The 27,120-nt window shown below is 35.6% G+C and overlaps 3 protein-coding genes across 6 annotated transcripts in view; 2 read left to right on the top strand and 1 right to left on the bottom strand.

Moving 5' to 3' along the window:
- The window catches only part of SEC10 (exocyst complex component sec10), a 217,409-nt gene that overhangs the window by 119,193 nt on the left and 71,096 nt on the right, over positions 1–27,120 (bottom strand). For all 4 annotated transcript variants that reach the window (XM_089800055.1, XM_089800058.1, XM_089800056.1 and 1 more), the window contains 6 exons: positions 10,735–10,903; positions 10,526–10,602; positions 10,216–10,314; positions 10,031–10,121; positions 3,236–3,321; positions 2,955–3,125 (listed from right to left, as the gene is read on the bottom strand). In XM_089800055.1, coding sequence (XP_089656181.1) covers positions 2,955–3,125; positions 3,236–3,321; positions 10,031–10,121; positions 10,216–10,314; positions 10,526–10,602; positions 10,735–10,903 — 693 coding nt within the window. The remainder of the gene's footprint in view (positions 1–2,954; positions 3,126–3,235; positions 3,322–10,030; positions 10,122–10,215; positions 10,315–10,525; positions 10,603–10,734; positions 10,904–27,120) is intronic.
- Positions 21,322–21,837, top strand: LOC149538725 (uncharacterized). The gene is made up of 2 exons (XM_089800215.1): positions 21,322–21,457; positions 21,597–21,837. The coding sequence occupies exons 1-2, from the start codon at positions 21,369–21,371 to the stop codon at positions 21,835–21,837; spliced, it is 330 nt and encodes a 109-aa protein (XP_089656341.1). The 5' UTR covers positions 21,322–21,368.
- On the top strand, positions 21,955–23,438 carry LOC149538724 (uncharacterized). The gene is made up of 2 exons (XM_089798902.1): positions 21,955–22,638; positions 22,781–23,438. Exons 1-2 carry the CDS (start codon positions 22,249–22,251, stop codon positions 22,886–22,888), a joined length of 498 nt encoding a protein of 165 aa, XP_089655028.1. The 5' UTR covers positions 21,955–22,248; the 3' UTR covers positions 22,889–23,438.

Genomic DNA, 27,120 nt, shown 5'->3' with positions numbered 1-27,120 from the left:
TTTCTGCAGCTTCATCAATTAAGGCTTGAATAGGTCGACTAGATTCTGAATTTAATTCATACAAATATCATTATCTCTGACCAATTAACTTCACTTTCTTAATTGAGGAGTTCTTTGCCCAAGTTATTACTTTACCGTCCACGAATGCAACATTATGCCCATCATCATCAAGTTTTGTAATTGAGATTAGATTTCCTTTTATTCCTAGTACATAGAGTACACCTTTGAGAAGAAAAGAATTTCTTGATTTCAGGTTCAAGGTGCAATTTCCAATTCCTTCGATAGAAGAGAATGTGCTGAATTATCACCAATGGTCACTTCGCCATTAACCTTTTCAGATATAGAGTCTAGTGCTTCTTTGTATCATGTTATATGCCTAGAAGATCCACTATCAATTACACATGCTTTACTTGAGATTTCATTTGATAGTGACGAATACAATACACGATTCTTGGGATCATTGTTATCTTCTTCCCTAGTAACATTTGTGCAGTTTGCTTGTTGTTTAGAATTCTCAGGACAATTAGATCTGTAGTGTCCAAACTTTTCACATCTAAAACATTTTATCTTGGATAGATCTTTCTTGGGTTTTCCATTCTTTTGATTTCCCTTTTTCTTCTTGAAATGTGTCTTCTTTCCCTTATAGGAGTTTGTATTAAGAAGATGAAATTCTTCATCTTCTGTTTTCAGTTTCCCTCCTTTCTTTAATTTTTTGGATTCTTCTTGAAGACAATCCCCCTTAAGTCTGTTGAAGTCAAAAAGTTTATCTCTGGCAATTATCCTTGTGCAAAAGTTTCTCACGAATCTAATAATCTATCTATAGCCATCAATGTTAGTTCTATGTCACTAATAATGGTACCTATACTTGACAATTCATCTCTAATCACGGCAACCCTTAGGAAATAAGAATTCATTGATTCTCCTTTCTTTATTTGTATGTGATTTAGTTGCCTTTTCAATGCGAGAACCCTAGTTGCATTGTTGACCTCATATGCATTTAGTAATGCATTCATCATATCAAATGTTGTCTGATGTTTTGTTAGCATAGGTACAATATCATTCTTTACTCCATCTAATATGATTTGAATGGCTTTTCTATTTCCTTTACTCCATATAGTTTTATGAGGTTCAATACTAGGTTATTTGGATGCTCTATCAACAAATTGTTTCACGTCATTTTCTTCAAGAATCATCATGATTCTCAATTTCCAGGCATCAATGTGTTCTTTCCCATCAAACCTGTCCTCGGTTCTGATTGTGTATGCCATTGAAGATAGGAGATAGATGCTAGGTATATATAAAGTCTGATTACTGAATTTTGCAAAGCCTAGGTTCGACTACTAGAGCTCTGATACCATGTAAAGTTTCTACAAATTCTATAACTGAATCAAAGATTAGATTCTATCTTCTTCCTCTCCCTGTAGCTTTCTATAAATAACATCAAGTTATTGTCTTGAATTAAATTAGAAATATATTCTAAAAACTGTTTTCTATTCTGCAAGTCGTATGTGGGCAGTATTGACAAAGGAGCAGACTTACATTTGTTCTTGTGTGCTCTTAGACTTCAACAATATCCACTATAAATAGAGAGACCTAGGGACATGTCCTTACAAGGGACATGTCCCTTCCAAAACATCCTTTAATTTATCCCTACAAGTCAGCAACCTTTTCATTAAAACAACAACTTTAATTAACACTAACACAAAGAAGTTTTAGCTTAAATCTAAACTAGCATTTTAAGGATAGACACCAATATCATAAGGAGGATAAAGCAAGGACATTTGATCAATCTATATCATCTAAGAACAGATCAGACCAATCTTTTATCAGATCAGTAGGATTACAAGTTACAGAATTAACAATAAGAAATATCACAATCATGTTATAGAAGAGAAATAGATTGGTTATATATCTTCTGTCACATTTAACTCTCTTAACCTTGCACCCAGATTATTTCATAGTAGTTCCTCTCTGGAAAATAAGATTGACAAATTATCCAAAAAAGATCCCAAAAGTTCACAACAATTTGACCCCTGATTGTAAGGAATTCCACTGTCAAATAAGAAATATTTACTCAGAGCTTAGTTGGAATTCCAGCATCAAATAAAGAAGAATTGTACAGTTTTATAAGCAATATCATGCTCTTGACATAGATGAGATATAGACTGGTTATATATCTGTACTGACATTCAACTCTCTTAACCATGCACCTGGATTTTTCTACTGTACCTGTGTTGCATACCCTCCCTCCAAATAAATTCATTCTCAATCTTTCTGTTGTCCACCAAAACTCCTCAGATTCAAGCCACAGACAACAAACCATATTTCAGGATAGATAATGAAATTGTACATATGCAAAACATTTGCATTACCCTCCCATTAGTATCATCTGAAAACTGTAATAACAAAACAAGAGAACAATTACCGACAACAATCCTAAAGCAAAGAAAAAGTGGAAAAAAAAGGTAACATTAAAGAAAAGAGAGATAATGTTAGTGATTGGTGGATTACCCGTATCTATATTTTTATATTAAGGATATATACTACTATGTCAAACTAGCCATGTTTCTACTCCAATGCCTGTGCATATTTAAACTCAAAAGTGCAGAAAAAATATTTTCAAGAAGTTTCTTCCTCTTGTCTAAATGATGAAATATTAGTAACAATGCATTTCTATATCAATATATATAATCTTAGTAAAACTAAACAGCTCAAAGACAGCCAGTGGTCTAGAAAAATAAACTGTAAAATCAATTAAATTGAATTCCAACACAGTAGCAACACAACATATGTTTGAAATAATATTTATTATTTAATGTACAGCCTAGAGAAAAAATTTGCTACACCATAAGAAAGTTGATTACCCAGTTCCTTTACAGAAGGAAGATGTAATGTGCTAACTCAAGAACCAATTCACAACGCCATAAGCAAATTGATTACCCACTTTCCTTTACCTGAGGAGATAGCAAAGTGCACCGAGCAACTGCCTCTTCGTTCCAGCGGACAAACTCAGTAACAACACTTACTGACATCTGTTGGTGTGCAAATGCAGCAGATGTTTTTCCCCGGGAAAGTGTACCAGAAACTTCAGGCAATGATTGTGCTCCAGAACGCAACTCTACCATCTGAAAAGAAAAAAAATGTGTTCTGATTCCTTGCACTCTTTATTGAAATCCATCTTATAGAAAAAAAAAAAGAAACTTCAGAATCAAATCTAATATATTTACACAAAGACCTTGGCTTGAAATAGTTGGTTTAGAGAAGCTTGTTCCTGTTCTGGATACTCATCTTGGTGTGCAGAAAATAGAGATTCTGCCAATCCTGAAATCATTGGATAATCATTCAGCAACGATTCAGATTATACAGAATATGGACATCTATACACAAAAACTGCCTTTCTAGGTTACATTTATACACAAAAAATGATCATGCCCACCGTTGAAGTAGCCATTCAGTTACAATTAGCTTGTAAATCTGTTCCTATGATTATTTTTAAGCTAGATGAATGGGCCTTCAAAGTTGTCAACTCGAAAAGTGAGATGAAAAATAAAGCAAGAATAATGAGAATAACTGTAGCCATTTTCAAAATATTATATAGACTATTGATTCATGTAAGGACACACTGTCACTGTTATAGGGACAAGGTGTACCTGCGCATATGTAAATTACAATAATGATTAGAATTCTCTATACAGATTTATTGGTTAAATGTTTCTTCATCTTTCATAATGATAACTAACCTAGTTGTAGGCTCTAAATCAAGATATAAAGATGGCAAGTCACATTCCTAAATCTACTTCATACCTTATTTGGGAATTCTAGAGCAAAATGGAGTAAGGTCCCAATAGGGCACATTACAATATTCAAAAGATAGAAAATATCATGTAGCATTACAGCAATGAGAGCCCCTCTCATGATGATTACCTCATAAAATTCCTCCTTGTAGCATCATAAATTGTATGCACTGCTTAAGTGTGTCCAATTCCACACCTATAAAGTGCCCATTTTTGTGTGTATTCATTCTTCTATGCATTATAGGATTTTCTGATATGCATTTATGAGGCACTCCTCTCGGATGGGATAGCCCATGAATGGTGGTATCATGGGATGGTTACTGTGGGACATTCAAAAATTACTTCCTATATAGAGTTTATGCAAAGATTGATAGAAATGTTTCATAATAGAGACCCTGAGATGCATTTCAATGAACTAACTCAAGTCATATAGAGGGGTTCAGTTGAGGAGTACATGGAATTTCAAAGATTTTTAGTTCTTGTCACCAACATATCAGAAAGACACTTGGTTGTTCTCTTTGTGGATGACTTATTGGATCCACTAAAAGGTTGGGTCAAGGCACTCAATCCTAACTCCCTACAAACAGCCGTCAAAAAGGCACGAGATATGGAGCCAAGATTAACCAAAAGCAAACTTTCATCCAAGGAGATATTAGTTTCTTGACACTTATGCTCGTTGGAAGAACAAATCCATAATATTGAATGAAGTCCCAATAGTGAGGATGAGGAAGACATTATCAATAGTGATGATAGTGACCATAATACAAACAGCAAACCACCCTTGGGTCCAAAGAAAAGTGGGACCTTAGCCACCATGAAAGGATCTCTTTAAAACAGCTTTCAAGTAAGAGGCAGCCTACAAGGGAAAAGTATAAACATCCCCTTGGATAGTGACTCCTCCCATAACATCATTAATCAAATCTTAGTGATTTCACATGACATACCAAGTCATGAACAGGAAGTTATTAAGATTAAGAGGACCAATGGAAGCACAGTGTATTCAACACCATAATTCCCAAGCTCACAATCACCATGGCAGACTATTCTTATAGTTACCACTTTAACATAATTAAGCTTGATAACATCGACATAATTCTCAGCATTGGTGAATGAAACAGATCAGTGGCTTTAAACAAAATTTTCAGAACTTGACGTTTGACTTCAAGATGCAAGACCGAAAAATACACCCTACGCGGATTGCTAAACAAGGATGTACCAAACAGTCACAACCAGTAGAAGGCAATCCAGAAACCGAAATCGTTTACATTCCACAAAACTTTCATCAGTACCATAACATCCTTCCCTCTCCAAAAAGTCATAAGGAAGTTTGGTAATTGGAATAACCAACCGCCTAAACCAATCATAGTTTTCAAGAAGAAAGATGGTGGAACTAGAAAATGCCTCAACAATAAGAATTGTCTTACAAGGGAACAACATCAAATGCTTGTGGGAAGCATTTTAAAGGAGGAGAGACTGTAATAACCCCAGTTTCAAATCATTTGATTCTGTATAAATAAATACATGTGAACAAACAAGTAGTGGCAGACCTTGTCTATTGTCAATAAGTTTTGTAATACATATTCAAAAAATGAATGAACCATAGCAAGGTTCCTGATTACCCAGTGATTAATACAATTAGATAATCACCATGGCATCGAGGCCCCATGGATCCAGTCCTATTCTGATGCAATTTAATACTTATCTTTACAGCAATCGCTCTTAAAGAGCACCATAGCAGGCTGAGTTCATGAAGGACTGGTGGAATGATGATCGGTTGAGTCCACACATCATCATGTATCCCACCTTTCACATTTACATCAGGTAGTGATGATTCATGATTGCATTTATATGCTTCAATTCATATTTGCACCATATAAAAATTCTTCATATTTCATCGCTACATTGCACAGCCATACTTAATGTTTGCAGCACATCTTTGTTATACAGCATCACCTCATGATTACAACATACCATGTTTGTACTCGCCACCACCCATAGATACAAAGCTCGCCGACTTATCTGCCCTAGTTGATGGGTGCACTTGGTGTATGCCCTCATGCAGAAGAGGATGCTTCCCCAAGTAGATGCAAACACGGATGCATGTCGAAACTCACAAGGAGCGTAGCATCTCCCTGTGTATGCTTTGTGATGTGCATCCCTACACATCAACAACCATCAACAGGGAGACATTATGCTCCATGTGGCATTTTGTGTGCATGTGAGAGCATTCAAAGGCATCCACGCACTGACCCGGCAGAAAATTAAAATAACTTTTTTAAGTGAACCTTTCCTTTGGCTGTCCCATAAAGTTAATGCTTCAGCTTTAATAATTTGTTTGACTTCCACTCTCATGTGAACTCTAAAGTTAAATTATTTAACACAAACACTGTATGTTAAGGTTCTATAATTCATATAAGCATGCTTTATCCATGTTTTCATATGGATATTTAAAATTTCCCTATATATTTGTAAAAGAATCCTATTTTTTATATAGCTGTTCCCATTGTCGTCCCCTGTCATATCCTACTTCGAGAAAAAAAATCCAGGAAACACGTTTCCCTATCCCGTTCTCTCGGAACCCTAGCGTAAAATAGCTTAAAATATGTGCAAAAAGTATTTTTTTACTATGCTCCACGAGGACATGTCCCCTACCAAATTTCCTACACTCATCCCAAGAACAATATGAGGAGGTAGGAACGGGAATTTCCCATCCCCACATTCGTTTTTTATTTCGAAAAAAGGGATATTTCGGAAACAACACTTTGGAGACAGCAAGGTAGGGGGGTACAGCTAGGGGATAGATAGAAGTCCCCTAGCCATCCCGATGACTTCTATTTGTCCCCTATGGCTCAAGCCATTTTTAGACTATCAGTGTAAAAAAAACAAGACATTTAAATTTGAAAAAAAAGGTTTGCTAGTCCCCAAAGACACCCAAACCACATTTAACAATACTAAAACCTGACCTAAGCATAAAATAACCAGAAAAAGAAAAAGAAATTCATTTTCACATTCACAAAAGAGAAGAGCAAGCAAGAGAAACAGTAGCTAGTAGATGGTCAATGAGTGAGAAGTAGTTGAAAGGAGATTATGGCATCAAATTTACAGTTTATTTACTTGATTTAGACTCGTACACATACCATCTATTGATTATGGACAGCCATGTATTATTCTGAACTTATATGTTTACTATTTAGTAGTTTAGTTATAGTATTTACATTTTAATACTATTATAAACAGATGATTATGGAGTTCGACTTCTATGTTATTGTTTATTGTTTAGTATTTTACTTATAGTAGAATGTCCATTGTTTACATTTCAATATTTTATATCATTTCATGCATGAAACGTGTGGCCTTTAGGCATTTTTGCTATATGTATGTCATATTTTTATGATGAAAGTATTTGAATTTTGTTAATTTGCCATGTATTGAGCTTCTAAAATGTCTATGGTGAATGGTTTATCAATGTCACGATATGCATATTTGAATTCTCTCTCTATATATATAAATTCTCCTATAATTTTAGTAGTCATCCCCTGACGTCATGTTCCCTAAATTTTGGCTTTAACCCATTCTTGCACCGGAAACACATCCCCATCCCCTAAAATGACCTTGGGCTGAAACTCCATGGAACATAGTTTTTTTATTATTAGTTTACAACTAGACCCTAAAACAGCCATAATAGGAGTCATTCATTGTTTTTTGCCTCTCAATTCATCTCCAATTTGGCATTTTGAAGGGTATGTGATTATTTTTGAAGAGGATCATTCATGGGGTGTCAAATAGCTTCCACAAAGGAGATCTAAGCATCTAAGGTAAGCATTTGATCCCATTCCTGAATATTTCAAAGACTTTTTTAAGATTTTGATGAATTTAATCAAATTTGGTAAGAAAATTTTCGATTTATTTTCTAGTTTTTTAAGAAATAAAGAAGCGAATTTAGCTCACCACTTTAATGTTTTTGTATCTTATTTTGCACTTGCATGCTTGAACATTTTAGTTTTCTTTCTTGCTTAAATTTTTTTAATTTCTTAATGATTGGTAGTGAATGTTTAGTGGGCAGGTAAGGAGCCAATAAATTCAAAATTGATGTAGGATCTTCTTTGTGGAGACATGCCACAAGAATATCGCAAGTTGTCGAAGGTGGGTCATATATTTGGATGTATAGTTACTGTGATGGTAAACCATTTAATAGCTCATATTCTCCAATTAAACTTCACTTCATAGGCCCTTCTGGTAAAGGGATGGAAATGTGCAACCGCAAAGATAAGAAGGGGATAACTCTTGCACAAATAGCAGGATTTGTAAAAGAACAAGAAGAGGTTGATAGATTGGTTAAAGATCAAAACAAACTTCTTGCACTGGTCCATCCGAAAAGAAAAAAATGCAGTTACCCACTGAGACAGTTGTATCCTCCAAGCATCCATACTTGCCTGTACCAAAAGTGGCAGAGAAAGAAGTACAAATGACTCGCCGCAAAAGACAGCATATAAAATGGAGGCAAGAGAGCTTGTTGATCAAGATTCAAACATTGGATGTTGCCTATATGTCAATGTTCTTCCTTTCAACTTGGTGAAATCACCATATTGGAAGGAGATCATGGCGGTCATCAAACCCATATTAGCTTCTCAAAAACCTTCAACAAGCAACCAATATAAATTGCACAAAATATGATTTTGCAGTCAAAATCAATCAAAGCTTTCATCCATGAGAAAACACAGAACCCTCAAACACAACAAACAAGACCTCCAAAAAATGCAGTTCTAAGACTAAAAACCCTCACACTTTGTAGAAACATTTTCAATATCAGCGAAGGAAAGATTTGAAATCTACAGAGATTTGCAGTTTCAAAAAACCTCATTGTTTTAAAACCTTCTATTTTTATTAAAAATTTGGAAAAGCACTAAAATATTCTAGAAGATTTCTAGGATTTACACAATTTGTCATACAAATTGTTAAAAACTTCTTGAATTAAATTTGAGCTATGGAACTATGAAACATCTTCATGATTACACTCATCATACTTGCCCTAGTCTTTTCCCACTACTGTAGGGCAACCCTAAACAACCAGGTCTAAGCATCAATATTCCAAAATCAAGAGCATACTTTGTTTCCATGTATTGTAGTTCTTGTCGTTAAAGCATTGTTTGATTTACAATATGACATTGGTCAATGACGTCATCCCTCTCATTTTCCTTGGACATGGAAATCAATTTTAGCTTCTCAAAAACCTTCAATGAGCAACCAATATAAATTGCACAGTATATGATTTTGCGGTCAAAATCAATCAAAGCCTTCATCAATGAGCAACTGTAGAAACCTTCAAAGTTCAAACACAACAAACAAAATCTCCAAAAAATGCAGCTCTAAGACTAAAAACCCTTGTGATTTGTAGATACATTTTCAAAATCAGCAAAGAAAACATTTGAAATCTACAGAGCTTTGCAATTTCAAAAAACCCCATTTTGATAACCTTTTATTTTTATAAAAAAATTGGAAAAGCACTAAACAATTCTTGAAGATTTCTCAGACTCCACACAATGTCATAAAAATTGTTTAAAACTTCTTGAATTTAATTTGAGGTAAGAAACTATGAAACTAACCTATGGGCTCTCATACCATGAAATGGCAATCAATTGATGCTCAATAAGTAATTAAAAAGTAGATGAAGGCTCCTTAAATAAGGGAACACAAAGACAGTTTCTAAAAGAAACGATCGTTAACTGAGAGGGAAAATAGAAATATCTTAAACTATCGAACTGACTAGATACATTAAGTGACCAGATACATTAAATGACTTTAAAGGCCATTATAAGGTATATAATGCAATATTATTCTAATAGGACCCTAGCCTAAAACACACTATTAAAACATCAGTATTCTAAAATCAATTGGCATGCAAATGTGTGGGTGTTTACTTAATTTTCCAAATATGGCATCCTCTTACCCTCATACTATTTTGTTGTATGAATGTACAATCATATCCTGATAAAATGTTTTCTCTATTTGTGAACAGTAATATACGTACTCATTCCTCAAATAGTGTTTGTCCAAAGGATTAAGCAAACTAGCATATAGTTCATGATGTAGAACAACCCGAGGTGGGGAAATCGTTTAAATTTTTGCTATGTTTGCATATTCAACACCATTGTACTTTGTAAGAAGCAAAATTCACATTCCTGCACACAGATCAAGCTCTTTTAACAGGCACATTTACCATGTCCTTTTTTACTCACCCTCAACATCTAAGTCACCACATCCCAAGGCCCGCAGTTCTTTAGCCAATTCTCGTGTTTTCTCATATGCCACTGCTAGAATTCTTAGATACTGCAGAATAAACCAACACAGGATGTTCAACAACTTAGAAAACAATCAAAACATCTCATTCTGAATCATTTTAGGAGGAATGATATGGCTTTACCAGTAAAAGACCTCCTTCTTCCATAGGAGGTGGGTTTCCAAGTGATGGCTTTGGCAAAAATTTATCCAACACTGCAGAAACCCTCTGCTCCAAAACACGCTGCAAAACCAGAAAATAATGTATCGACATACATCAGGCATTCTGTTGGAATATGTAATTGGTCTCCAAATACAGCTTAGAATCTTCCAAGTAAAAGAGTAAGGGTATAAAAAAACAAGAGACTGTTTAATCAATAATTAATGATGTTCGCTATTTAACAAATTCAAGAAACAACAATAATAATAAAAATACAGCTACACATTCCACGAACCTGCACAAGGATTGACATAACTGCATCCGGAGAAGGAAAAACAGCTGTGATTGTAGCAGCTTCTTTTCGGACAGTTTCTTTGAGTGAAAACACAGAAGAGTGAAAACCCATACAAATCTACTCACACTAAAAACTTGAAGTTTTGAAGAGAACAAAAACATCAAATCCTAAAATCATCTTTTTACAGAATCGTGAAACATATGTAGCACCTATGATCTCTTTGTACAATGCTGAAAGGCCACGTGCTACATTGTTAGGGCCTGACTGCAGCCCCTGGTCTCCCAGAACCATTCTTGCATCTGCATTCATGATATCAACATCTATGAACATTGGTCGTGAAGCTACATATCGTTGCATAGCACTTGTGCCTCTGTTAAACTGTAAACAATAAGAAAATGTTAATAAAAACATAGTAACATTCTATTTACACAGTGTTGGCAAAGTATCATAAAATATAAATAGAATTAAATTACCAAGGTTTGAATCCAGAAAGCTCAAAAGGTACAGACCAATGTACCAATTGTGAAAACAGAAATTAACTAATTTTGATAATTCTGTCAACTATGGTACATCTGAAGAAAAGTGAGCATTATTTATTTGATATATTTCATATATATGATATGCCCTAACACTAAGGCTAACCTAGGAATACACATAAAAGCAAAAGATAATTATTTTTTTCAATTACTCAAGAAAAATCACCATAAAATTTGAAAAAATCCAAAAACCCTAAATTTTGACTAAAAATTCGTGATAATTTGTCTGGCTGAATCATGACCTATGATATTCTCCAGACTTAATCACAAGTTTCACACTCAAAGAGCGTTGGCTCTGTTTTGTAAATCATGAACCTGCCCATGCAGCGATTTACCACAATTAGATTGTGCTTTCTGCAGCTATGCAGTTATCTTTGCTTCAGTCTGTCTCTAAATGTACTCATGAACCTGTATGCATGTGTGTGTAGACATAGATACACATTCACAGATGAACGTGCATCAATACTCATATGCTTCTTTAAGGAAAATCAGGTATATGGGTGTAAATCTTTCATTTTCTATTTCCTATGTAATTCAATTCCAACATTATTCTGGAATGTGATATCCTCTTAATTTGAGATCTTGAAATATTAAGATGTGTGTGTGATTTTTCCCTGATAGAGAATTTCTCTGCCTTGTAATTCATGCCAGTGTCTGATGTGATTAGTTGCATTTACTGTCAGCTAAACCTGTGAAGGTCTGTTTTGCCTCCATTATGGATAAGAGCTAACAGGCATATAAGCAGCTTAAACATGAAACTATAGACTTCCAAATGGAATGAATATCATGCATTTATTAAATAAATTACTCAGTACTCGGATTTCAACAAACTCTAACTTTGATTCACTGCTGAATACAAGGCTTAGTTCAATACGGTAAGATGCAGATAATAATTTGAAGAATCTAAAGAGGGCACCTGTAGAAAGAGTTCACTGTCCAACCAATGCTGATGCCATTATTGAAAGCACAGTCAACCCACTGTATACAACAACACAGAAGGTCGTTCCAATATGGATAGACTCGTTCCGACCACCTTTACACAGAATGTGTAAATGTAATGGTTTCTTAGGCAAAGAATATCTCTGTGGTGGCAGACCCAACCACTCAAGCATATAGGAACAGAGGTACTGATCCTTGCTGCTTCCCACCATCCTGTCCCATGGTTATTGTTAAATAGGGACTAGCTGCGTCCAGAGGAATCGATCGTGTATCCCAAATAATTGATCCTACCCCACAAGCCAGATTCCTTATGCTGGCAACACCTTCACCTAATAAAATGTCACACAGTCAAGTACCTCACGGCTTGCTTGTAACCAGTCCTCCGCCCTCCAAAACACTAGTGTAGTCACTCTGTATAGTGCCCATCAACTTGCACACCGTTCTCTTGCAAACTGCTATACCACACAAAATCTCCTTGTCACCATGCAAACATCAAACCGGAATAGTCCGCCAATAATACTACTAAAGATCAGATTAAGAGAGTTTGGGGCTACGTCAAAACATCCTACACGATTTTTGTCCTGCACTAACAAAGGTGATTACGTCTCAGTTTATTGCAAACTCCTAGAATCAATTTCTTTTGCATAACCGTCCTTTCCCAACTTCTTCCTATAAGAATTCCCGGACTCTACTATTCCCGTTAACAAGCAGAAAGATAGGTTAAGGTGTAACGGCACTGACAAGGCATAGATAGGCCTGCAGGAGCATTTGGACTCCAAACACAAGTCATAGTACGTTGACCAGGTAACAGCCACAACCCCTAGTCCAACATGGCGCCACATATGTTGAGTGTTCATGTTAGATTCACCACCTCTCAAGAACTCATGGACGATTGAGAGCGAATATTAGGCCATGACAACAATAGGAAGCCACCACCAACACAATGAATTAATTCCTCAATTGACTCTAACATCCCTTTAATCAAAAGAAAGCCTATTCCCTTTGTGCATCCCGATAGGCTAAGGGGTCAAGTATGGGTGTTGACTATTATGCAATGCAAAGGGACATAACAGTCCTCCCTTCTCGGGATTGCATGCCCTCAAGAAATTTGAGCACTGGATGTTGGTAGCATTTGTTATCCTTCCCAAGTTGCATCCTCAATGGGCAAGTCCTTCCAACGTACTAGATATCTATTAATAGATCTGTTCCTTAGCGGCTTCTCCCTTGATTCCAATACTTCCATGGGCACTAACTAAAGTTTTCCTTCTTCATCAATAGGGGGAAATCTGGGAGAGCTCACTGTGTGCTGACCTAGTGCCTTCTTGAGGCAAGAAACTTGGAAGACATTATGAATCCCGCTGCCCTCCAGTAACTCCATCTCATTGGCCACTTCCCCGATCCTTCTCATTACTCAGTAGGAGTCGTAGACTCTTGGCTTAAGCTTTTCTAAACCACTTTTCATCAATGAACTCTGCCTGTAGGGCTGAAGGCATAAGAAATCAATGTCCCCAACAGCATAAATATTTTGTTGATTTTGGGCCTGTTGCGTATTCTCCTTAAAAGTTGCAAGAATATCTTGTTGTTCTTGTAACCAATCTTTAGCCAATGGTGTGCAGCTATCAGCCAAAGCTAAATCTATGAAAGATAATGGTTTATAGCATAGTTTAAAAATTCAGTATCGGCAATATCTCGGCTGGCCCAAAAAATTTGAAAAACTCGGAATCGGCAAAAACTGGACGAAAAAATTGGCATTTTTATCGAACATTTGAAAATATAAACTTTCTTAAAATATATAATAATTTGAGATATCCACCATATATCATTCAAAGTTTTTAGTTAAAAGGTAATTCTTAGCAAGAGGATCCCATGTTTCCATAAAGGATCCTTTACTCTCGATACATTCGACGTGTCAATTACTTATCCTTGGGATCCCATGTTTCCATAAAGAATCCACCAACCATCTTGTGAAGAAATAAGAAAACTTAGAACCTAACAAAAAAAAACAATTTATAAATTAGAAAGCATCTAATGAGTAACAATCTAATATTTAGATTTGTTAAAATACTATTATTAAATTATAAAAAAATATTGTTATTATAAGCTAATAACAGTTTCTAATAATGAAAATAAAATAGTGTTATTGTGTATTTAAAATACAGTAAATTAAAATTAAAATTACTTTAAGTTTACTATATTTTAAATTTATATTAAATATTTTATACTTATTATATTTAAAACTCAAAGTCTTAAACAACTTTACATTTAATATAATTTAAATATTTTAAATTTAAATTTAATTTTTTTTAAGAATTAGTATTAATGTATTATAGTATTTTAAAATTTAAATGTTAAATTTTCACAAAACAAAAGAAATTAAATTTGAACAAGTGTAAAAATCTATTAATTAAATTGAATCATATCAAAATTTACAAACTTTTATAAAATAAAATAAGCTTACCTACAAGCTAGAACTGGAAGTCGACGCTTGGACAGAGCCGAGTCAGCCGACTATTTAAATCCAAATGCAGACTGTACGATGCTCGATGTTTGTGCTTGTGCAGAAGTTTGTTGATGTTCAAGCATGCAGTCGTAGTCGGTGAATGAAAGCTACTCCTAAATGTAGTCCGTCGCAGTTGGAATAAAGGTGAAAAGTAGAAACGAAAAGTCTAAATTAAAATACCAAAAACTTCAACCTAACTCATTTTCATGTTGACCACACAATCGACGAATTGTTTTGCCGGTTTTTTTATTTTAGCGGTGTTTCAACTCCATAAACCGCAGCGAGTTTTTTTCATTATCCGGCACCAATATATGGTGCGTTTATTTCGTTTCCAGGGTTAGCTCGCAATATATCGCGATTTTTGCAATATTTCGCAGATATTTTGAACTATGGTTTATAGCCATAAAGTGCCCTAAAAGAAGACATGTCAATCGACATGTGATAAATCAAAGTGCAACAGTACTCACCCAAGTAAAGCCATTTGAGCCAAGCGTGTTGCTGCCCAAAAACATAGTTGTGGAGGTACCCTTCAATCTAGTTATTCACTATCTTCATCTTCCCATTTGTCTAAGGATGCTAACTAGTGCTAGGCGTCAACTGTGTCCCAACAAGTCTGAATAACACCTGCCAAAATATGCTAAGAAACTTACTATCCATGTCGCTGACAATGGTCTTGGGTAGGCCATGTAATCTGAAAATCTCCTTAAAGAACAGTGTTGCCAGCAATTGTACAGCAAAGAAATGAGCATACTTTGTCAATCTATCCACCAACACGAAAACATTGTCCTTACCCTGCACCTTCAAAAGTCTTCTGGTGATATCCATGAAGATATTCTCTCATTTATGCTCAGGGATCGATAATGGCTGCAATAAACTTGCTAAATATACATGTTTTGACTTGTTCTCCTGAAAAGTCACTTCTTGCATAATTCAATATTATGCATGTAGTATCTATATGTAATAATCAATTATCAACAGCATATCCTAATTAGTAATTAGAAGGTATATATAAAACTTATTATGCTATGCTACAAAAAGGTGACAATTATGCATTGTTAGTTACCCTTGTGTAGATATAAATGGTACTTATCATGCCATGTATAAGGAACTCGTACCAAAGAACACAATATACGTTCGAATCTGATGTGTACCAATAATTAGCAATGCCAAATTTTCTTACTTCCTTCCGATTCAATTATGTTCTACATCTACTTTTATTTCCACAACATTCTCTACTTCCCTTTCCTTAAATGGTATCAGGGTTCAATAGGAGAGAGGCATCCTCGTGTCACATTAATTATTGCTTCTTAAAACCTGCACAACTCTATGTTTCGCTATCAAAGGTTTCCTTACTTTTTTTATTAGAGTTCCTTCATTAATCCATGTATGAAATTGATGTTTGGTTCACTTGTGGAAGATTAGATTCTTAGCAAATTTTAGCACCCCTTGATTGTCACAAAACAAGGGCGAAGGCACTTCTTGAGACATTTTAGTATCACAAAGCATCCTTTGTAGCCTTACTACCTCACATGTTGATTTAATAGCTCGTCAGTATTCTAGTTATATGATGAAACAGCTACTGCCTACTGCTTCTTAGCAATCAATGAGACAACACCTATACCAAGATTGAAGACATACCCTGAAGTAGACTTCCTGTCATCAACAAAACTTGTCCAATTCGAGTTTGTAAAACCAATCAGCCAAAAATCTTCGCTTTTGTTCTACAAAATGTCAAAGTCTAGTGTCCATTCACATATTTCAGTATAGGTTTCTTTACAACCCAATGTTTGGCCTTAGGGGTTGTCATGAAATGAGATATGTACCTCACAGCACAACTTACATCATGTCTAGTAATTGTAAGATAGATTAGGTTGCCCGCTAGTTGCCGAAAAGATGACTCACTCACCACTAGTAAATCTAATTTGGCTATTAGTTTCAGCCCTTTCTCCATAGATGTAGATGAAGGCTTTAAATAAACAATCCTAGACTTAAAGAGCAAACTCCTTAGCATACTTCAACTTAGAAATGAAAATTTGTCAACTATCTACCAAAACTCTACATTGACACAATAATGCAGAAGTCCCAAATCAGTCATATCAAATGCTTCACATAAATTCAACTTGATCTACTCAAGCAACTGTCTCACTACTAATAATGATAATGTCATCAACATAGATGACCAAGAAAATGTTGTCACTACCAATACTTTTGAAATACAAATTAGGATCTGAAGGAATTCGTTAAAAACCCTATGCAACCAAATAGGTATGAGTTTTGATGTACCAAGACCTGGTGGCCTACTTAAGGCTATAAAGAGTCTTGAGGGGTCTATATACCTAGTGTTCTTTACCTACAACTTTGAAATGAGGAGGTTCTAACATATATAATTCTTCCCCTAAATCTCCACTAAGTAAGGCACCCTTCACATCCATTTGATGGACATTCCAACCGCATGGTGTTGCAATGGAAACCAATTGGATGATGCTCCTCTTTGTAGTAGGAGCAAAGGTTTCCTCATAGTCAACACCGTAATTCTACAAGAAGCACTTAGCCACTAAGTGCACTTTGTACTTATTAAGAGTTCCATCAACTTTGCACTTCACTTTATAGACCAATTTGCAGCCAATGCGTTTCTTCCTTGATAGAAGACCTAACAGAACCAATGCGTTGTTCTTTAGAAGACTCTGATACTCAACTTTCATTCTCTGTGCTCATTCAGGTATTCCTTTTCCTTTGAACAAGTATAAAAACAAGTATACGGCTCATAGACACACTGAATGTTGGTCGTAAGACTTGTGCAAAATTGATTATATTCTTCTTGCTCTTGGCTTTAGATGATCTACCCTCAACAAGATCATCATCCTAAACAACACCGATAAGCTTTTCCACCACTTAGGTCGAAGAGTAAAACCATGTTCTTCCGATGAACATCATGACCTTGACTCCCTAGAATAATATCATCTGGATGCTGATATAGTTTATCTTGAGGGAAATTTGGTGGTACTATGTCATGCCTAGGAAATCCCACCAATTCATGTTCAAAATCTTTAGAATCCCTCTCTTTAAGTGAAGAAAATGGAAGCTTAACACCCAAATTTATTTTCTTCATAGAATGATGTGAAGGATGCTAGATAGGAAAAGAAAGCATAAAGGGCCCACCGTCTTCATCAAAAACCACATCTCTATTGAATGTGAGATGACCAATGTCCACATCAATCAACTAATAGGCTTAATGATTGCATTGTATCCTATAAGCATCTACTTCTAACTTTTAGAATCCAATTTAGTCCTCTTTTCATTTAGATTCCAAGAATAAATTGTTGCACAAAAACCTTCACGTGACAAATATTTGGCCTCCTTCTAGACCAGGCCAGCTCTAGGGACTTCTTCTTGATAGGTTGTGTGGAAAAGCAATTCATAAGGTACACTCCAGTATACTCTACCTCTACCCAAAACTTCTTAGCCTATGCTCCAACACAAACCAAGCAATTTTCGTAATAGTATGCTTCCTCCTCTCAACAACATGATTTTGCTTTGTAGGGTGTCGTAAGTTGAAGCTTAATACCGTTTTAACAAAGAAGTTGGAGAATTCATTTGAATAGAATCCCCCTAATGGAGCCCTATTTTTTTCAAATTAGGGCCTCCATTTAAGCACCCTCTATGATCCTTTATCATATGACTAACATTATATTTCTATCATGCATATCTATATTAGGACATGGACTTAATCATCTTTGTTCATGATTGTTCAAGCTTGTAGAGAAGATGAAGGCACCATCACAAATCGAGGAAGATTAGAAAATGAGTAACTCCTATAAGACAAATTTGAAACCTATCAAAGGAATGTATATGGTCAACAAGTCTCCAAATCTGCAGATTGCCATTTCTGATCTCAAAGTTGAATATTTAGATGAGCCTGACAATCTCTCCTACTTTAAGTATCTAGTTGTTGATGGTTCTATTGATGAGTTTGTGTCAGAACCAGAGAGAATGGTTAATTAAGGATGACAGAAATTCAAGAACATCAATAGTAGACTTTTCAAAATTCCTTGACAAAGCATTCAAGACACAATTCATGCACGAAAAGTAGTATATGTCAAGGAGGACTTCGCATATAGAATGTACTCATAGAAATCACAAAATCTATTGCAGATGAAGAATGAATTTGCACTACATGTAGTGCATTCTATGGAGTTGTAGTGCATCGGAAACTCCTTTGAGACCCACAAAGAAGTTACAAATATGCTCAAGGCATGAATTTGATAAAATCAAGGAGTTTTGCAATATAACTTGTCCAATGACGGAGTCCAAAGAGTACCCATGTGCAAAATAGATGAGGTTAAGAAATTGTGAATAGAGAATTGTTCATATTGAAGACTAGAGTAAGTTGGAAGCATATATTGCCAACAATGAGGTAACATTGTAAAAGAAATTTGTCTGCCACAACCCCCAAATCATGCCCGGGCACTACTTAGAATAAATCATGGAATGTGTGAGAGGGAAATAATCCTTAGCCAGGTCTTAAATGTGCTTGAACGTAGACTCCACCATTTCAAGGACACCCTTCCACCATCCATATAATCTGACCTATGAGTAATGATCTAACATCCTAACTCTTTTTTAAATAATGCTTTCCATTGCAAAACTTCATTAAATACATCTTGCTTTTCCTTTTTTAAAAATAACCACATTTTATTACTCAAATCATCTACAAATTGAAGAAAATACCTAGCACCAGTAATTGATGCAATATTCATTGGTCTACAAACATCTACATGAACTAGCTATAAGACTTTGGATGCTCTCCACGAGTCTTCGTCTGAAAAGGGAATGTGATGTTGCTTCCCTATCTAGCAAGCTCAACAAATGCCATATGTTTGGGACACAAGCTTGGGTAAGTCATTCACCACATTTTCTCAAGCCAACTGAGAGACATAGAATATGTTGAGGTGACTATATTCACTAGTTCCAAAGAGAGATAATAGATGAACCCTTTGTAGCCATTGCAATATCTTCAGACTCTCCAGTATTAATAAGGCAAACAATTCCATGGCATTCGAGGCCAACAACATTTGTAGTCGTTCACTCTTTGTCAACAATATAACACTTGTATACTGAAGACGACATCCACATTCAGACAACTATACATAATCTAACTCACTGAAAGCAGATTGAGCTTTGTGCCTGGAACAAAGTATAGATTGAGAAATATGAGATTCATTCAATAGATGTAATCTAGACATTACCTTGCCAAAATTTGTATGCTCTTCACCTGTGCCAAAGATCATTGAATAAGAGCATGGTGTACCAGAAGCTCTAGAATAAATGTACCAAGAAGATGTTTTGACATAGTATGTATGTCTTTTGGCCATAAATAAATAAAAGGCAAATTCCTTTATTTCCGGATGCTCTATAACATGGATCTCTTGTTAAGACACTCACTTGTTGTAGTTTTTATCAGCAAAAAATTATGTACGTTGATTCTTAATATGACCAAGTTTTCCATTGTAAAAACATTTGATGACCTTCTCAGAACTCTCCTCACATTTGCTTTGTCCCTTTGTTGAATAAACTTTCTTTTGCCTTTCTCATTGGCTTTGGTAATAAAGGTCTATTCCACAGTAGGTGTACGGTTGTTCCCATAGTTCAAACCATAGTTCCAAAAATCGCCATGAAATCGCCAAAATCGTGATAAGATTCATGGCTCACGATTTTTTTGGAATCGGAAATCGCTAGTGGCGATTTTTTCCTGTGAATCGCTTGAATCGCCAAAATCGGCGATTCATGGCAAAAATCGCCAAAATCGCCATCGTGAATCTCCAGATGTCAGCCGCGGTAGCAAGGATAGAAAGTTCAATTTTAAAAAAAAGACACATGTTTTATTTGCTTTCTAAGTTGACTTTCCTCTTTGTTATAACCCTAAAGAGCCTTCTATTTGCCTAGTATGAGTAGAAGAGAGGAAGAGTGAGAGAGAAGAAGAGAAAAGAGAATCCATAGGTTTCCAACCGGCAAGAAGGAAGAGCACCAAAGAGATCAGAAGTCCATCTGGGGAGGCCATAAATTGCATTGGGAGCATTAAGGAGTCAATATCAACACTCCTCAACTCGTTTGCAAGAGGTAAGTGTTGGTTTTTTTTTTGCATGTTAGTGTAGTATGCATTTTTTGTTAAATTTTTTTAGTGTTCATTTGCAAATCTTGAATGTTTTTTATTTTTACTAAATTGCAAACTAGGGTTTGTTGTTTTGTAGTTTTTGTTTATTAGTTGCAAACTTTGATTTTTTACATGAATTTTTTTATTGCAGCAGCCCTTTGCTTTCATTTTCCAATTTCCACAATGGGTAAAAAAGATGAATGCTGGAAATATAATGAAGAGTTTCCTGGGAGAACCAAATATCAAACAAAATGTATATTTTGCAAAGAAAAAATAAATTCGGGAGGTATCTATAGATTGAAATACCACATTGCTGGCATACCTGGCCATGATGTCACAGTTTGCACTCATCAAACCGCTGAGGCAAAACGCTCTTGTTTAGTGGCATTAGAAAAAATTGAACAAGACAAGTTGACTAAGAAAATGCAACTTGAAGGGTTAAGAGGTATTAGCTCCCGTGCTCCCACATCCGCAACCGCATCTACAACTGCAAGTGCATCTGCATCAGCTTCCGCATCCGTAGGTTGTGTTGGAGAGGGTTCTTCTAGGCCTCCTTTTCATCCTAGTGCTAGTGCTCATGCGAGTGTTAGTGGTAGTCGGTCTCATACTGAGACAGAGTCCAACACCAACCTATTGCGGCCTAGAGTGCAGAAAAACAGAATAGATAGTTACTTTGTGCCCCGCACTACTCCTGGCTCCCAACCCACGCTTGAGGGCATGGGTTTGAACAAGGAGATTCATGATGCTGCCAGAAAAGAGATTTGCAAATTCTGGTACTTTTGCAACATTCCATTTATTGCAGCCAGGTAATTGATTCTTTTTTCTTTGTTATCTTCAAAGTTAAAGTTAAAAGTAAAAGTAAAACTTTAATTATATCTACTTATTTTATGATTTTAGTTTTTGACATCTAAATTTCTAATCAATATCATTATCTATTTGTGACAGGACTCCTTATTGGCAGAACATGATAGATGCAGTTACCATTTGTGGTCCGAGGTTTAAAGCCCCAACTGAGGCTGAGTTGAGTGGATACCTCCTGGAGGAAATGGTTGAGGATATGAGGCATGAGCTTGAGGACAACCGAAAGGAGTGGATCGAAAAGGGTTGCACCATCATGACTGATGGTTGGACAGATAGGAGGGGAAGAACACTCCTCAATTTTCTTGTATCATGTGGAGGTGATTGATCATTCTACTTTCCTACATACATAATTTTGAATCGTGATTGACTATTTCAAATTTTGATTTGTTGATTGCTAATAGTAATTATAATTCGTTGTTTGTTACTTGTAGGATATACCATGTTCCTCAAATCCATTGATGCTTCTGCTCATGTAAAAAACGCCACATACTTATGTGAGGTTATTGAGGAAGTTATAGCAGAGGTGGGGGAACAACATGTGGTGCAAGTGGTGACGGATAATGCAGCAAGTTATGTTGCTGCAGGTAAACTTTTAACTTTTTAAGTTTTGAAAATAAATTTATTTGAATTTTGAACTTTTTCTAATTCTAACTTAGAATTTCTAAGTTTCCTAAGTTCTAACATGTTTGAAATTTGAATTTTTAATTATCTTAAAATTGTTGTAGGCAAACTTTTGATGGAGAGGCACCCCACCATATTTTGGTCCCCTTGTGCAGCACACTGCCTTGACCTCATGTTGGAAGAAATTGGCAAACTTGAGTGGGTCAAGTCATGTGTGGAAAGGGCAAAAAACATATGCAAGTTTATTTATAATCATTCATTTGTCCTTAGCACAATGAGGAAGTACACAGGAGACAAAGAGTTAGCTCGTCCAGGGATCACGAGGTTTGCCTCGAATTTCATCACCTTGCAATCCTTGTTGACATCAAGGGATGATTTGAGGAGCATGTTTGTTGGGCGGGAGTGGATTTCATCTTCCTATGCTACGACCACTGCAGGGATAGATGTGGTGGATTGCATATTTGATGATGATAGTTTTTGGAAACCTGCTAGAGAAATCCTTAAGGTAATTTTATTGCAATTTAACATTTAATATTTTACAGTTTACTATGCTAATTGTTTAATGATTTAGTTTTACCTTAAGTTATATTATTGAATTATTCTATGTTTAAGTTTTGACTCAAATTTTTGTTTTACTTTATATGTAGGCCACTGAGCCCCTTGTATCTCTCCTACGAACTGCTGATGGGGAGAAGCCCTCTATGGGCTACATATATGAGGGCATGGATAGGGCCAAGGAGGCCATTAGAGCTTAGTATGCAGGAGTGCAGGAGAAGTATGCCCCTATTTGGGACATCATTGATAGGAGATGGCAGAATCAGCTCCACAGACCCATCCATGCAGCAGCTAACTTTTTGAATTCGGCATTTCGTTTCCGTCCTAACTTCAAGGCGGATGAGGAGGTTCTCACCGGATTATATACAGTGATCCAGAGGTTGAGTACTGATGAGGATAGCAGTGCTGCAATTATTGAGCTTGATAAGTTCAATAATAAAGAAGGGCCACTTTTCTCTAGCAGGTTAGCCATAGATGCTCGGGAAACAATACAGCCAGGTAAAAATTAAATAATATATTCAAAATTTCAATGTTCATGAATCTAGATTCTAAACTTAAAGTTGATTATGTAATTTTAGAGTTAACTTGTAATTTGTAATTTGTAAATGAGACTAATTATTTTTATTTTCCCTTATTTCAGATAGATGGTGGCAAATGTTTGGGGCCACAACCCCAAAACTTCAAAAAATTGCCATTCGTATTCTGAGTCAGCCAAGCAATGCTTCTGGATGTGAGCGCAGTTGGTCCATGTTCAAGCACATCCACTCGAAGAGGAGAAACAGGTTGACAGTGCAGAGGTTGAATGATCTTGTCTTCGTTCATTACAACCTCTGTCTTAGGATCAGACAGATTTTGGGCATTGACTCCTCTCCGATCATTCTGGAGGAGATTGATCCAGAATCAGAGTGGCTCACAGAGGTTGTAGATCCAGTCTTCACTGAGGAAGACCGTGCGTGGATTGACCAGGTGGATATAGAGGCTGAGGCAGCTAGAGCATGTTCTTCAGGCATTGGTAGACGCACACGTGCACGCACAGACACAAGCCCTAGCGACATTCGTGAGCCCATCTTATATGCGGGAGATATGGCTCGACAGTCCTCTAGGACCTACATTAGACGCCTTGCTACTAGGCAGACTGGATACTCAGAGGCTGAGGCTGAGGCTGTAGCCGAGCTTGCGGATGATGTTGAGGATGATGATGACTATGAGCCTGAGGCTTGAGCTGGAGCCTTGTTTTTATATTTTGTTTACAGATATTGATACTGAATCATTGATAGACATATGTTTCAAACTTTCATGGATCTTCATCTTAGATTCTTACATAAATTTATGATTTGATGTCTTATGGATCATCTTACATACATTCTATGATTTAAATCATTATGATCATTTGATTTCTATTTACTTCAGCTAGCCTACAATTTACATTTTAGATAACATAGTTACGTATGTGATGGATTTTATGTTCCATGTTTATGTATGTTAAGTTTTAACTTCTATTTGATGATGTTATAGTGTGCTTAAGTTATATTCAATAAAGGGTGCATGAAATAAGTTTTAAATTGTTAAAATCTTTAAATTTAAAGGATTTTTTCAAATTTGCCGATTTATCGCCGATTCATTGCCGATTCACGATTCGATTCGGCCTTGCCGATTCCGATCCGATTCCGATTCACGTTTCTTTGGTTCAAACTATTGTTTCCACCAGTCTTACAGCAAGAGCTTGTTGCACAATTCATCAAACATTAAATCAACATTAGCAGATTTAATGTTGAGAGGTTTGATGAAGTGCTCAAATGGATCGTGGTAGGGTTTTCAGTGTCATAACGACCACGTCCTCTTCTTTCATCCTGCGACTAATCACTTCCAACTAATTATGAATACCCTTCTTCATAAGATGCTCCTATGGAGACACCTTATTCATAAGATGCTCCTATAGAGACACCTTATCGTTTATCATAATGAGAAACATGTTCTTCAAAAAGAATATTTTGCCCTTGTTTGATTGTTCATGGAGATTCTCCAAATGAGTATAAAGGTCTGCAGTTATCTAGCTAGATGACACTTCTAGAAGCATGTCATTAGTGACTGATAACTAGATGAGTGTGTTTGCTTCCTGATTACACTCATCGTACTTGTCATTAATTAAGACAAGAACTAGAAACTAGCTAAAGGAAATAAATTACTTTAATAATGGCCCGTTTGTTTGGTTAATTTGAACAGGAATTGGCATTATTTAATTCTGGAATTGACATCTTCTTGTTAACTTCTTAGATTTCTGCAACTGTACTAATGATTGCCATTGTAATTGATTGTTTTCCAAATGCATATTGAATGACTTATAAATATGAGAGGAAGAGACATGTTTCTTGTGGTTAATCATCATTAAATATATAATATATACAATTATATAATAAGTATATATATAATATATAACTAAATAATGATTTACCAACAGCAATGAATCTCATGATTGAATCAATCTAACTGTAACTATAAACATAGCACTCCTCTTAGTTAGGGAGGATCGATATATAATACATTATGCTCTTGAGTATAAAAAGAGATATTCCTAGAATGACATATTAAGGATATCAACATGAATCCATCAACACACATATATATTAACATATTTAACATATGGAATTGACTTCAATTCACTATGAAGCTAGATTCCTCAACACTTCCTCTTTAGCAAAGAGAGAATTTAAGAAAATATAATACAAGATTAAACGCCCCCTTAAGTGTGGTCTATGATAGATTTAAGTTATGGTTTCCGGCAATATCCAGCCTAAAGAACCATAACAAATGATTTTCATGGTGTCTGGCAAAATCCGGCCTAATAACCATGATGGCTATCAATGTGTCCAACAAAATCCGGCCTAATAACAATGACACCAATAATTATCATGGTGTCCAGCAAAATCAAACCTACTAACCATGATGGATATCAATGTGTCTGGCAAAATCCGTCCTAATAACAATGACACCAACAATTTTCATGGTGTCCGGCAAGATACGGCCTAATAACCATGATAACACTTGCTCCAACACATTTTTGGTGTTAGGAGATAAGTCTACTATTGATAAGATTGTCACCTTTCAATAGTTACCTTATATTTGTTATCATAACTTCTGGCACTTCGGGACAACTTAATGTAGTTTGTTATAATAACAGGTCCAGCTATTGATAAGATCATCACCTTCCAATAGCTCCCTTTTAAATATATACATCAATGAAAGATCGTCACCTTTCATAACATAATCACAACATCATGTAGTACTCACATGATATCCACTATGAACCAAGTCAGAGGGTTTTCCCAGCATAACTGCTACTAGAGGGTGGAACAAAGGGTTTTCACCTCATACTTCTCTCTCATAGAGGAGAGCGTATAATAAAGAATTTGTCTTAGAACTTCTCCTCATGGAGAAGATATTATCCACAAAGGATTGCATCTCAAAATTTCTCCCTCTGAACATCGATCCTGGGAGGTTAGGTCCTCTAGTTACTCCCTTAGAAACTCTCTTCACCCAAGGATGCCTATTGAACTCACTTTGAATTTGATATCAATTTTCTGATTTTCTGATGATAAGTCATTGCTTTCTCATGATATATGTACGAGTAGGCCCATCAACATCAATGCAGTCACCCACATGTAATTCTAGACTCCCTCTGAGTATCAATCTTCTACGCTCCTGTGTTTCCTCAGAAGAAGTGTCATACTCCCTCTTAATGTAGAAGGATCTCATAATTTCAATCATCAATGTTTGCTTCAAGAGCCTCACTTCATCCATCTTGGGGTCTTTGGAGCTACTATCATTAGATTGAGTCTACACAATATTTGGTAGCATGTGTAAAGTACCAACCTTCTTTCCTATAAAAACATCCTCAAACATAAAGGAAAAGATCAAGGCAACTAACCCTTATAGTATGTATAGAACTACATGTAACAACTGGAATTTCTACAACTGCTTTATCATTTATCTAATCCGATTTTACATTTCATTTTTTTTTTTTAAACACTTATTGAGTTTACATTGTTTGAAATTTGTTCGATTACATAATCAGTTGAATCTAAATTCTAGACTAACTGTTGAGATCAATCTAGACTAAATACTGAAGTTAAACTGAAATTAAATCTATTCTATTTACTGAATTTAAATCTAATCTAAATTTTGAGAATAAATCTAATCTAATATTGAAATTGAATCTAAATGCTGAAATTTAACCCTAGTCTGAATTGTTGAAATGAGAAGTTGCATCTAACATGCTATTAAAAAAAAAACTAATTAGATTTCTATGATAACATCTATCTTTTTCCAAGAAAAATCTTTCAGTTGAAAAATAAAGAAAACTAACTTAAAAACAAAGATACGTACTGATTTACTTGAGAGACTTTTCCAATTAATTGACCAAGCTCTGACTTTG

Source organism: Cupressus sempervirens, chromosome 9, assembly GCF_028749045.1.
Source record: "Cupressus sempervirens isolate cs-2001-9-10 chromosome 9, ASM2874904v1, whole genome shotgun sequence".
Classification (NCBI taxonomy): Eukaryota; Viridiplantae; Streptophyta; class Pinopsida; order Cupressales; family Cupressaceae; genus Cupressus; species Cupressus sempervirens.
Note: the sequence above shows the minus strand (reverse complement) of the source record. Positions and strands in the feature narration are given on the sequence as shown.